The sequence below is a fragment of the Nerophis lumbriciformis genome, linkage group LG03, assembly GCF_033978685.3.
Source record: "Nerophis lumbriciformis linkage group LG03, RoL_Nlum_v2.1, whole genome shotgun sequence".
Taxonomy (NCBI): domain Eukaryota; kingdom Metazoa; phylum Chordata; class Actinopteri; order Syngnathiformes; family Syngnathidae; genus Nerophis; species Nerophis lumbriciformis.
Window position 1 is genome coordinate 14,483,073 of NC_084550.2, and position 12,702 is coordinate 14,495,774.

The 12,702-nt window shown below is 37.6% G+C and overlaps 1 protein-coding gene across 2 annotated transcripts in view; it reads left to right on the forward strand.

Annotated features, from left to right (window-relative positions):
* Window positions 1–144: 144 nt before the first annotated feature.
* LOC133579641 (importin-13-like) overlaps window positions 145–12,702 on the forward strand; it is a 55,151-nt gene continuing 42,593 nt past the window's right edge. Inside the window, exons 1-5 of one of the 2 annotated variants that reach the window (XM_061934086.1) lie at window positions 145–329; window positions 400–510; window positions 6,049–6,174; window positions 6,247–6,872; window positions 6,944–7,084. In XM_061934086.1, coding sequence (XP_061790070.1) covers window positions 412–510; window positions 6,049–6,174; window positions 6,247–6,872; window positions 6,944–7,084 — 992 coding nt within the window. In that variant the 5' untranslated portion in view covers window positions 145–329; window positions 400–411. The remainder of the gene's footprint in view (window positions 330–399; window positions 511–6,048; window positions 6,175–6,246; window positions 6,873–6,943; window positions 7,085–12,702) is intronic. The other variant, XM_061934087.1, reaches the window with a different exon arrangement.

Consider the following 12,702-nt stretch of genomic DNA (forward strand, 5'->3'; position numbering starts at 1 on the left):
GGTAGAAGAGGCGCAGGGGTGTGGCCGCAGATAACAGCTCCAACACAGGGTAAAAACACACAATATGTCAAACTTCACTGCAGATAAAAACATTTTAGCCCCTCATTTTATCCACTAACACTTGCATGTATCTTTTTGCAGGGCTTTGGTTGTCTTTGCACCGGCTGTTGCTGCAGCCAATCAGATGTCAGTGCGTCACAGGCGCGCCTGTTGTAGGGCTCCACACACATGCTTCACTGGGGGGGGGGGGTTGTTTTGGTTAACCCACTCTCCAGCGGACACTATGAAGAACATGCTCACTAAATAATGCTGTTTCCTGCTCATACGAGGTCAGTGTGTTAACTTTACAGGAAGGCGTGCGCTTGTTTTGACTACTTTTTTTCTCCCTCCCTCTGTCAGTTTGGATTCCTGATGGCTGTGCAGAGGCAACAGGGGGAGAACTTCACGGTGCACCAGGTGGAGGGTGCAGCCGGAGACATGCAGGAGTTAACTGTGGAGAACGTGGAGGCAGTAAGTTTGCTTAGAATTCTGTGAAATTATGTGCACGATTACAGTAGGACAAATAAATACACATATAAAGGACTGGGCCATAGAGGAGGGCGATACAATACAACATTCTGGTATCGATCCGATACTGACACATTTTAAAGATCATTGAATGACTTTGTTAAACTTACCTTTAATTTTTTTTGCCTGAGATGTGATTATTACAATCAGAATGAAAAGCAGGACAAATATTCCAGGTTATATTTAACAACTGTAGGTTATATTGATTTATTGGGTTGTCGACCTTACTCACGATTGAGTTCGATTCCCATGGGATGATGATTCGATTCAGAATTGATTCCCTATTGAACATAAGTTCAAACTAGTTCTCGCAATATATTTTTTGGTGTAAAAATTGTAATAAAACAGTTTCAAAACGGTTTGCAAAAGCAAAAGTGGGTTTAAAAAACTATTTTTAATTTGTTTTAATTCTTAAAACTATTTGTACTGAAATTATATAGTATAATAATATGATTTTTTATTGATGTAATTCATATATATATATATATATATATATATATATATATATATATATATATATATATATATATATATATATATATATATATATATAGTCAAGGTTTCTGTGGTTTATCCGTTGTATAGTGCTCAATACCGGGGTAAATACAGGGGATTTTATAATAATAAAATCCCCTGAAGAGCAGAGAAACCTGGGAAACAGGCTTGTAGGGATGAACTAGCCTCTGTGTTTTTTCCTGACCTAACGTATACTCCGCTCTACCCCGGTATTGAGCACTGTATACCAGATAAACCACAGAAACCTTGACTATAAATGTATATACATATATGTAGATGTATATATATATACATATATATCCATCCATCCATCCATTTTGTACCGCTTGTCCCTCTTGGGGTCGGGCCGCAAATCTGCCGCCATCTCGTGGAAAACATGAGTAAAGTAGGTCAAAGAAAAATTTAACTTTGAAGCGTGCATAATCACTGAACGTACTTATACGACCCAATCCAACCTTTCCCAGTCATGGGGCAAATAAACTGAAAAAAATATATATAAATCAAAAAAAAAGCAACACACATGTTGACACATAACACGACCTGCTCACTGAAAAATATTTCAGCACCATTCATAATTTATAAAAATATAATTAAAATAAAATGTAATTTTAGATTCAGAATCGAAATAAATAAATAATGCAATAAATAATGCTTATATATATATATATATATATATATATATATATATATATATATATATATATATATATATATATATATATATATATATATATATATATATATATATATGTATTAAAGTCTCAGAATCTAAATAAATGATAATGATAAATGATAAATGGGTTGTACTTGTATAGCGCTTTTCTACCTTCAAGGTACTCAAAGCGCTTTGACACTACTTCCACATTTACCCATTCACACACACATTCACACACTGATGGAGGGAGCTGCCATGCAAGGCGCTAACCAGCAGCCATCAGGAGCAAGGGTGAAGTGTCTTGCTCAGGACACAACGGACATGACGAGGTTGGTACTAGGTGGGGATTGAACCAGGGACCCACGCCGTCCCTAAATAGATTATATATTATGTATAATTTCAATATATATTTTATTTTGTGTTCATTTTTCATTTATTTCAGTGTTTTATTTATTATCTTTAATATCATTTATTTTTGGGGGATTTTGCAATGTTTCTGTTGTTGCATCATGTTTTATGTTTGTTTTAATTGTACTATTTATATTTTAAACATGTGACGCATTTTGTGGGCTTTCTCTGTGAGAAGTGTGATACAAATAAAACTGTACTTACTTACTTAATCAATTGACATTTTTTATATTTATAACCGATATAAATAATTAAACAAATACTTAAAAAAAAAAATTGATTCTCAAAAATTTGAAACCGATTTAGAATCGGAATAAATAAGAATCGCGATTGGAATGGGATGTATTTTTTGAGGACTCCAACAATTGGACAATATTGACAAAATGACTCAACAATGTATTTTTATTAAAAAGCCAATAGTGTAAATTCGAACGTCAAACCACAATCTATGATCGTTTGACCTTTTTGCCTTCAAACAATAGATTATCAAAGTATGTAGAGACATACAATATTTTTTAACAACACAACGAAAAACACAGATATTTATAAAAAAAAAACATAGAAGAGAACTAAAAAAAAGTTGATTTCATCATGCTCGCATCGATCCGATACTGACACGACCCTGGTACCTCATATATAGTGGTTCGCTTCTCCATGTGATATGTTTAACGTTATGTCAGCCCTGTAGAGATGAAATAACACCCAAATAGTCACTTTTACACTCGTTAAAGCCAATATCGTAGACCTAATATTAAATTAATGAAAACAAAATTACATTTAGTAATGAATCACATTATTTTAATAATCCTTTCTGTATGCATTTTTAAATTGCATTTGCTTGTATTATTTTGATTATTATTTTTATTTTTTTGTCTTTTAGTTTTTAAATTATTATTATTATTGTAAAATATATTATTAAATTATTATTCTCATTATTATATGCTGACTGAATTTAGGAGCCATGGCCTTCATATACTGTAGTATTGCTGTTTTGTAGTCCATATTTCCATTTTTATGCATCAAAATGCTTCATTTGGGCCGAAAAATACAAAGAATATGTTTAAAAAAAAAGTATAAATCCATGATAGTGTGAAGCTGCAAACTTTAGTTACAAATACCATGTTTATGATTCAAAAAAATTATGTATATTACAATTTTTGTTCACAGCAGCTGTTGTAACTGTAATAGTAGCACAGGTGCAGGAAATTGAGTTTTCTTTTGTTAAGTTTAAGAGGTTTTTTCCTACCTTACATTTTACTCTACGCGATACAACTATGACGAATAATGACAACAAATTTTGCACGCTGCTGTACATACTAACTTTTGATTGTCAAACAAAAGGCGTTCAAGGAGACTCAGAGCACCGAGATAAGACTCAGCAGACATATTTGTAACATGATAGCTATAAGCATATGCTGTCCTAATAATAGCTCCCACACTGTGCTCTGGATTTGTTACTAAGACAACATAGTTTGCACTCTTCAATCAGGTGGTCGGTCAGCATAAATGATAACATGAATTTGATGCCTGCAACATGTTTCGAAAAAACTGGCACAAGTGGCAAAAAAGACTGAGAAAGTTGAGGAATGCTCATCAAACACTTGCTTGGAACATCCCAGGCTAGTTGGGAACAGGTGGGTGCCATGATTGGGTATAAAAGCAGCTCAGTCATTCACAAACAAGGATTGGGGCGAGGGTCACCACTTTGTGAGCAAATTATCGAACAATTTAAGAACAACATTTCTCAACGAGCTATTGCAAGGAATTTATCGATTTCACCATCTACGGTCCTTAATATCTTCGAAATGTTCAGAGAATCTGGAGAAATCCCTGCACATAAGCGGCAATGCCTGTGACCTTCGATCGCTCAGGCGGTACGGCATCAAAAATTGACATCAATGTGTAAATGATATCACCACATGGGCTCAGGAACACTTCAGAAAACCACTGTCAGTTACTACAGTTTGTCGCTACATCTGGAAGTGCAAGTTAAAACGCTACTATGCAAAGCCAAAGCCATTTATCAACAACACCCAGAAACTCCGCCGGCTTCGCTGGGCCCGAGCTCATCTAAGATGGACTGATGCAAAGTGGAAAAGTGTTCTGTGGTCTGACGTGTCCACATTTCAAATTGTTTTTGGAAACTCTGGACGTCGTGTCCTCCAGACCAAAGATAAAAAGACCTATCCGGACTGTTATAGGCGCAAACCCAGCATCTGTGAGGTACGGGGGTGTATTAGTGCCCAAGGCATGGGTAACTTACACATCTGTGAAAGCACCATTAATGCTGAAAGGTACATACAGGTTTTGGAGCAACATATGTTGCCATTCAAGCAACGTCTTTTTCATAGACGCCCCTGCTTATTTCAGCAAGACAATGCCAAGCCACAACAGCGTGGCTTCGTAGTAAAAGAGTGCGGGTACTAGACTGGCCTGCCTGTAGTCCAGACCTGTCTCCCATTGAAAATGTGTGGCGCATTATGAAGCCTAAAATACCACAACGGAGACCCCGGACTGTTGAACAACTTGCGCTGTACATCAAGCAAGAATGGGAAATAATTCCACCTGAAAAGCTTCAAATGTTGGTCTCCTCGTTCCCAAACGTTTACTGAGTGTTGTTAAAAGGAAAGGTCATGTAACACAGTGGTAAAAATGCCCCTGTGCCAACTTTTTTGCAATGTGTTGCTGCCATTAAATTCTAAGTTAATGATTATTTGCAAAAAAAAATTAAGTTTCTCATTTCGGACATTAAATATATTGTCTTTGCAGTCTATTCAATTGAATATAGGTTGAAAAGGATTTTCAAATCATTGTATTCTGTTTTTATTTACGATTTACACAACGTGCCAACTTCACTGGTTTTGTACTTTGAAGTGTGCACTGCATTTTACTTACATGACCCAAACCATACAACCTTTCCCACTCATGGCGCAAATAATCCTCAAAAAATATTTATTTAAATCAACACACACGGTCACACATAACACAACCTGCTCACTGAACTTTGTGGATATTATAAAAAATGTCCAAGCACCATTCATAATTCAAAATTACACCTATTTAAATCCACTACAATTAATTTTGGGAAAAATGTGAAACCTTATTTATACACTTATCCATGTTTCGCGCATTTTAGTAAGTAAACATGGTAGGAGTCGAACTTTCACATACAGTCATGGTCAAAAGTTTACATACATATACCTAAAATCATCAGCCCGGAGGTTGGGTCTTGGGCGCAGTTGGGTGTTCCAACAGGACAATGACCCCAAACACACGTCAAAAGTGGTAAAGGAATGGCTAAATCATGCTAGAATTAAGGTGTTGGAATGGCCTTCGTTTAAATTTACATCTAACACAATTTCCCAACTCATATGGAAACGGGGTTTGTATATATATATATATATATATATATATATATATATATATATATATATATATATATATATATATATATATATATATATATATATATATATATATATAAATTACTTTTGAGTGTATCGCGATTCGTATTTGTAGCGATACTTAATCAAAGAAAATAAAAAATAGATTTTTTTTAAATTATTAATATTTTTATTTTTTAATATGTCCTCTGCAGTTACTCAGGCAAATTTCATTGTTGATGTAATGTCCATTTTTGCTGTACAAATTCACTTTAGAAAAGAGAAGTGTGGGATACTTCGTTACCACCAAGAATCAAATCGGGTGGTGCCCAAAGATTTACAGCCCTATAATATACATATATATGTACATATAGATATAGATATATATTTCTTTACATGCAGTTTTTAGCTTTTACATTGTTTTTAGCCCAATGCGGCCCCCAAGTCAAAAAGTTTGGACACCCCTGACTTATAATTACCCAAAATAAGAGTGAGTGATGCCTTCTTGTGCCCCTGTAGGCTCTCTGCCAGTTATATTTCCACCCAGACATGGAGCGTAAGAATGCGGCCCAGAAGTGGCTGACCCAAGCTCAGGGGTCTGCACAGGCGTGGCACTTCTGCTGGGCCCTGCTAGGCGCTGACAAGGTCTTTTCATCTTCTTAAAACATCACGGATGTGTGCTGCACATTCACCAGGTTTGCTAATGTGGGTTCACAGCTCCCAGAGGTCCAGTTCTTTGGCGCCTGCACCGTGCACACCAAGATCTCCTCTCACTGGAGCGATCTGCCTGCAGACCAGCATGAACACCTCCGGGTGCAGCTTCTTTCCCACATCTTGCACTTCTCCTCCGGACCCAAAATGGTCCTGACAAGGCTGTGTGTGGCTCTGTCCTCAATGGCCCTGAACTTAATCCCCCATGTCTGGTCCCAGCCAGTCGCAGACATGGTACAAGCCTTCCAGCCTCAGAGTCCTGAAGGTGCAGAGGCTACCCAGGACCCTCATGTGCACTGTCTGGCCCTGCTGGAGCTTCTGGTTGTTCTTCCAGAGGAGTTCCAGAGCAGCCGGCTGACTCAGACTCGACGTGCCCAGCTAAGGGAAGCCTTGGCTGGGGAGTGGACGACAGTGTGTCCCCTCTTGCGCCAGCTCCTCCAAAGCCAGGACTCGTCGACACAGGTGAAACAGAAGGTGCTCCGCTGCCTTTCCAGCTGGGTGGGACTTGACATCCCGCTCGGAGAGAGTCAAGAACTGGTCCAGGACTGTTTCACGACTTTGTCAAACCCTGAACTGTTCGATACTGCTGTTGAGACGATTGTTAATTCCGTCTCACAACCTGATTGTCAGAGGTAACTTTGCACATAACCACTGCGACTTACCATGAGTTTAGTGTTGAGGTATGGTGTGTGTGTGTTTGCAGGTACAGCAACGCTCTCGTAAGCCTGGTGCCTCTGGTGATGGGTCTCCAGGATCAACTAAAGACGGCTGTTCAGGAGGGCGACATGGAGACCACGCATGGGATCTGTCGCATTGCTGTTGCTATGGGCGAAACACACTCCAGGTAACATTGTTGCATTAAGTGTGCCAGTCTAGTACCCGCATTCTTTTACTATGAAGTCACACTGTTTTAACACGTGGCTTGGTATTGTCTTGCTGAAATAAGCAGGGGCGTCCATGATAGCGTTGCTTGGAGGGCCACATATGTTGCTCCAAAACCTCTATGTACCTTTCAGCATTAATGGTGCCTTCACAGATGTGTAAGTTACCCATGTCTTGGGCACTAATACACCCCCATACCATCACAGATGCTGGCTTTTGAACTTTGCGCTTATAACAATCCGGATGGTTCTTTTCCTCTTTGGTCCAGAGGACACGACGTCCACAGTTTCCAAAAACAATTTGAAATGTGGACTCGTCAGACCACAGAACACTTTTCCACTTTGTATCAGTCCATCTTAGATGAACTCGGGCCCAGCGAAGCTGGCGGCATTTCTGGGTGTTGTTGATAAATGGCTTTGGCCTTGCATAGTAGAGTTTTAACTTGCACTTACAGACGTAGCGACACACTGTAGTTACTGACAGTGGTTTTCTGAAATGTTCCTGAGCTAATGTGGTGGAGTCCTTTACACACTGATTTTCGGTTTTTGATGCAGCCTTGCCGCTTCTTTGTAGTGATTTCTCCAGATTCTCTGAAACGGTTGATGATATTACGGACCATAGATGGTGAAATCCCTAAATTCCTTGCAATAGCCCGTTGAGAAATTTGCTCACGCATTTGCTCACAAAGTGATGACCCATTCTTTTTGTGAATGAGTGAGCATTTCATGCAACCTGCTTTTATACCCAATTATGGCACTGACCTGTTCCCAATTCACCTGTGAGATGTTCCAAATAAGTGTTTGACGAGCAATCCTCAACTTTCTCAGTCTTTTTTGCCACTTGTGCCAGCTTTTTTAAAACATGTTGCAGGCATCAAATTCCAAATGAGCTAATATTTGCAAAAAATAACAAAGTTTCCACGTTCGAACGTCCCAACTTCACTGGTTCAGCAACATCCTTTTATAATTTCATTAATGCCAGATGACTTAAAGGGCTAATTAAAACAAACTAAATTGATGCATTTTGATGTCATTTAATATTTTGTTCATGCCATTCATTTGTTCACATTGAATATATATTACTTATCTATATCATATATGATAAAAACTTCTTGAAGTATGCATTTTTTATGTCTTGAACTTAGTAGTGCAGCCTCTCTACCATTCACTTTCAACGGGGGGAAAACAATGTAGATGCGCTGCACGACTGCTTCTAAAATACCCATAAAAAAGTGGTAGATGTCTCCTGCTTGTTTGAAAACGTAGCAAAACGCTACAGGTCGGAGCATGAGAACATGAATGTGCAGCAAATGAGAATGTCTCCAACACACAAAATCCTCATTTAAATAAGGCGGTCTGCGCCTCTTTTCAATTGCACAAGCAGTCTCAGTCGATCACTAATAGTACACACTATTTTATAGATTGCAAACGCTGTTAAGTGAAAAGGTATTGGGATCTTAGTAAATCAGTCCCTTTGTCTGGTTTCTACCTTAGGACCTGTCTTGGGTGACCCTTCGAGCTACCCGACAACTAAGCTCCTACACTGCAAAAACTGAAATCTAAGTAAGATTAAATATCTCAAATAAGGGTGATATTTGCTTATTTTCTGTCTAATAATATCATTCTTCTCCCTAAGCAGATTTTATGTTAGAGTGTTTTACTTGTTTTAAGGGTTTTGGTCCCAAATGATCTCAGTAAGATATTACAGCTTGTTGCTGAGATTTTATGACCTATATTGAGTAAAACATGCTTGAAACTAGAATATCAACTGTTGCAAAGCTGTGTCATCAACACTCACAAGTATAAAACTACTTCTTTAAAGTAATAATTTCTTATTTCAAGCATAAAAAAAAAAAATCATGATTTTGACACAATTGTGTTTGATAATTAAAACAGATGACAGCCAAATGAACTTTGCTGTTTTATTTTCAATGAAACAATAGAAAATACGTACTCATACAGTAGTACAGTTGGCACAGTATAGTAAACTGACAGTTAATATTTAAACATTTAACATTTGACATTTCAAACAATTTTGAACAGAAATAGTTCATGCACATTCAGATAAATTCCTCAAAATTACAATTGAAAAAATGTTGGCCGGGGGCCGGGCTGTATATATGTGCACTAATTGACTGAAAGAGCACACACTTGGCGCGATGATGTCACGTTATCGATGGAAAAATGCATTTTAGACCATATGATTTGCCTGAGCGGCTAGGAAACCCCGAGAGTAACAAGCGGTTGCCTTTCCATTAAGAAAAATACATTAGTTATTAGTATAAGTTTGCTGGTTTCAAGAAATGTAATGCCGAGCGCATATCATTATGTCAAGATAATGGCACTAGCATTTACTTAATTTAAGAATATTTTTCAACATATTGAGCAAAAAGGTCCTTTTTTTTTCTACCGAGAAAGGTGCACTTGTTATTAGGGAGAATATACATATTTTAAGGTATTTTTGGGTTCATTGAAGTTAGCTAATTTTACTTGTTTTGGAAAGTCTTGACAAGCCACATTTTCTTGTTCTATTGGCAGATAATTTTGCTTAGTTCAAATAAAATACCCCTACTTTTTGTGGTTTTTTTTCTTGTTTTTGAACACTGACTTTTTGCAGTGTAGGACGGGGGTCGGCTCTTTAGCGCCGCCCTTCTGGCTCCCTGGAGCTTCTTTTTTATTTTTTTTATTTATGGAAATGGCAAAAGATTGGGGAAAAATATATGTTTGTTTTAATATGGTTTCTGTCGGAGGACAAACAAACTTTGTAATTGTTAAAAATCCCACTGTTTCATATTAAACATGCTTCACTGATGACAGTACTTGGCGAGCGCTGTTTTGTCCTACTAGCTTTGGCGGTCCTTGAACTCACCATAGTTGTGTGGACTGTGACGCAACAGTTTGTTTACATGTACAACTTTCTCGGACGCTGCCACAGAGAGATGTGTTTTTATGCCAACTCCTTCTTGGTCTCATTTTGTCCACCAAACGTTGTATGCTGTGCGTGAATGCACAAAGGTGGGCTTTGTTGATGTTATTGACTTGTGTGGAGTGCTAATCAGGCATATTTGGTCAGTGCAGGACTGCAAGCTAATCGATGCTAACATGCTATTTAGGCTAGCTGTATGTACATATTGCATCATTGTGCCTTGTTTGTAGGTATATTTGAGCTCATTTAGTTTCCTTTACTTAAGTTCTCTGTGTACTTAATTCATATTTGCATTATCTGTGTGTAATATTGGCTGAATTTCTGATAGTTGTTGGTGCGCCATGTTATTTCAGACCATAGCAAATGTTACCCAGCTTACAAAGATTTCACAATAAATCCATTAGAAGAAGACAGCCACACATCTATACCTTTGGTCATTCTAAGCAAGTCTTTTCCGGGAGTTATTAAAATTCAAAGATTTGCGTTATCTTGCGACACATAGTCATTTTGATAGTAGGCTAATATAGCTAATATAGACACTTACATCATGTTGCCTTCATTTTAACACTTATATAAGGCTTTTGATTTTTTCGTGGCTCCCGACAGGTTTATTTTTTTGTACTTTTCGTCCAATATGGCTCTTTCAACATTTTGGGTCGCCGACCCCTGTCCAAGGATAATTGGGTCCCACCCAAATGGGATGGTAGTTTAAGGAGAAGACTCAGTTACACCAGACTGTGCCTTATTTTTAGTTTGTTAGTAATTTTCCTGGTTTAATGTTGAGTTCCTGTCCTGCGCACTTATTTTGTAGTTCCACTTCCTTTTTGAGGGTCATGCAGCAGCTTTATTTTGTCTCCCAGCGCACCTGTTTTGAGTTTAGTCTTAGTCTTAGTCTTAGCTATTGAAGTCCAGCTGGTGCTGTGGTCTTTGTCGGGAGATTGTTGTATATATGGAGGCTGTTGTACATATGGAGGCTGTTGAACACCGTTCCCTTGTTTGAGGCTACAAATTAAGTTTGTTTCCGCTCTGTCCTAGATTTTTTTTGTGCATTCCCAAATGCATTAGTGTTTGGTTGCACATGTGCCTTAGTGTTTTTGGTCTTTGTTTGTATTAAAAACCTTGTACCTGCACGCTGTCTCCTGCTACCTTCTGCATAATGAAATATGTATTTTCATCCAGGAGATATGTTATAGAAATATATATATATATATATATATATATATATATATATATATATATATATATATATATATATATATATATATATATATATATATATATATATATACATTTTTTAAAGACAGCAGACACCAAAATGCATCAGTTGAATTTGTTTTAATCAGCTCCTTAAGTCATTTAGCAGCAATAACATTATAAAAGGAAATTGCTGAATAGACTATATTCTAATATTTGTTTTGCTTCTGTCAGTTCAAATATGTTGACACATAAGACAGACAATTCTCTGTCAATCTGTTCTCACAGTCGTGTGTGGAACTGTCAGTATGCACGTGCTTCTGACACGGGCTAAATGTTGCTCGTAAAACGGAATATTTTATCGGATATTTTGTATATCAATCGAGACAGAGACACAAAATGGATTGCACGATTTATTCTGCTTACTCAACAGACGTAATCCACTGTACACACAATTAGTAGATTATGTTTGCACGTGTTTTAGTACACGCAAACACAAAAACAAATTTTTCTGTCCTTAAAATCTGCCTTTGCAACTTCAACATTAAGACACAAATATAACGCCATAGAATTTAAGAGTTATTTTGGGTATGTTTCTACAAATTGAACATTTTTATTTAAGGAATTAATTCATTTATTGTATTTTCTCATTATGACAAAATTTCTCAATTTATTTTTGTGGAAGTCGCTTTCTAGCAGCTCCACTGTAGACACGGCACAAGAGCCAAGCGTGCAGGTTTTAACAAGGTTTTAATGATCAATTGTTTTGAACAAAGTCACCACCTGTGAAATCTAATCACCTGCCAGCTGTGTCTCGCCGTCAGCACTGCCGTCTGATGGTGCTCTGTCCTCAGCACCATGGACAGAGGCGGTGACCTTTGCTTCTGCAGGCAGCGCTGACAACATCTCCCCCCACAATTTTCATCAAAGTATTCGTATCCATAGTGTAACTAGTGATGGGCAGTAACAAGCTACATGTAGCTAAGCTACGTAGCTTAACTACATTTCCCAGTTGCTTGGCGGTAGCTTAGCTTCTTTTTTAATGAGGAGATTTTCCTGGCGCTTAGCTACTTTTAGAGCCATGCAGCTAGGGTAGTTTACATAAAAGCTTCAAACTACAAAGAGAGGAAAATGACTACAAATCCAGGCCAAAAAAACATGGAAAATTGACAAGAACTGGATAATTAAGAACATCCATATATACGGAGAACATTCATGATAATTGGTTGATGTTTGTATGATTAGTCACAATTGGCTAAGGTTAGGACGAAATATTACAGACTGGCCAATCAGAGGCAAGATAAGGCGGGTCATTGAAACTAGTAAGCAAAATCATAACAGACACACACTCACTCAAACGCACCCTCCGAGACAGAGGGACGCTTCAAGCTGTCGACTCAAAAAATCAAACATACTTTAAAATGGCGGAGGAATTCTCTACTGCAGATTAGATTTTTCTAT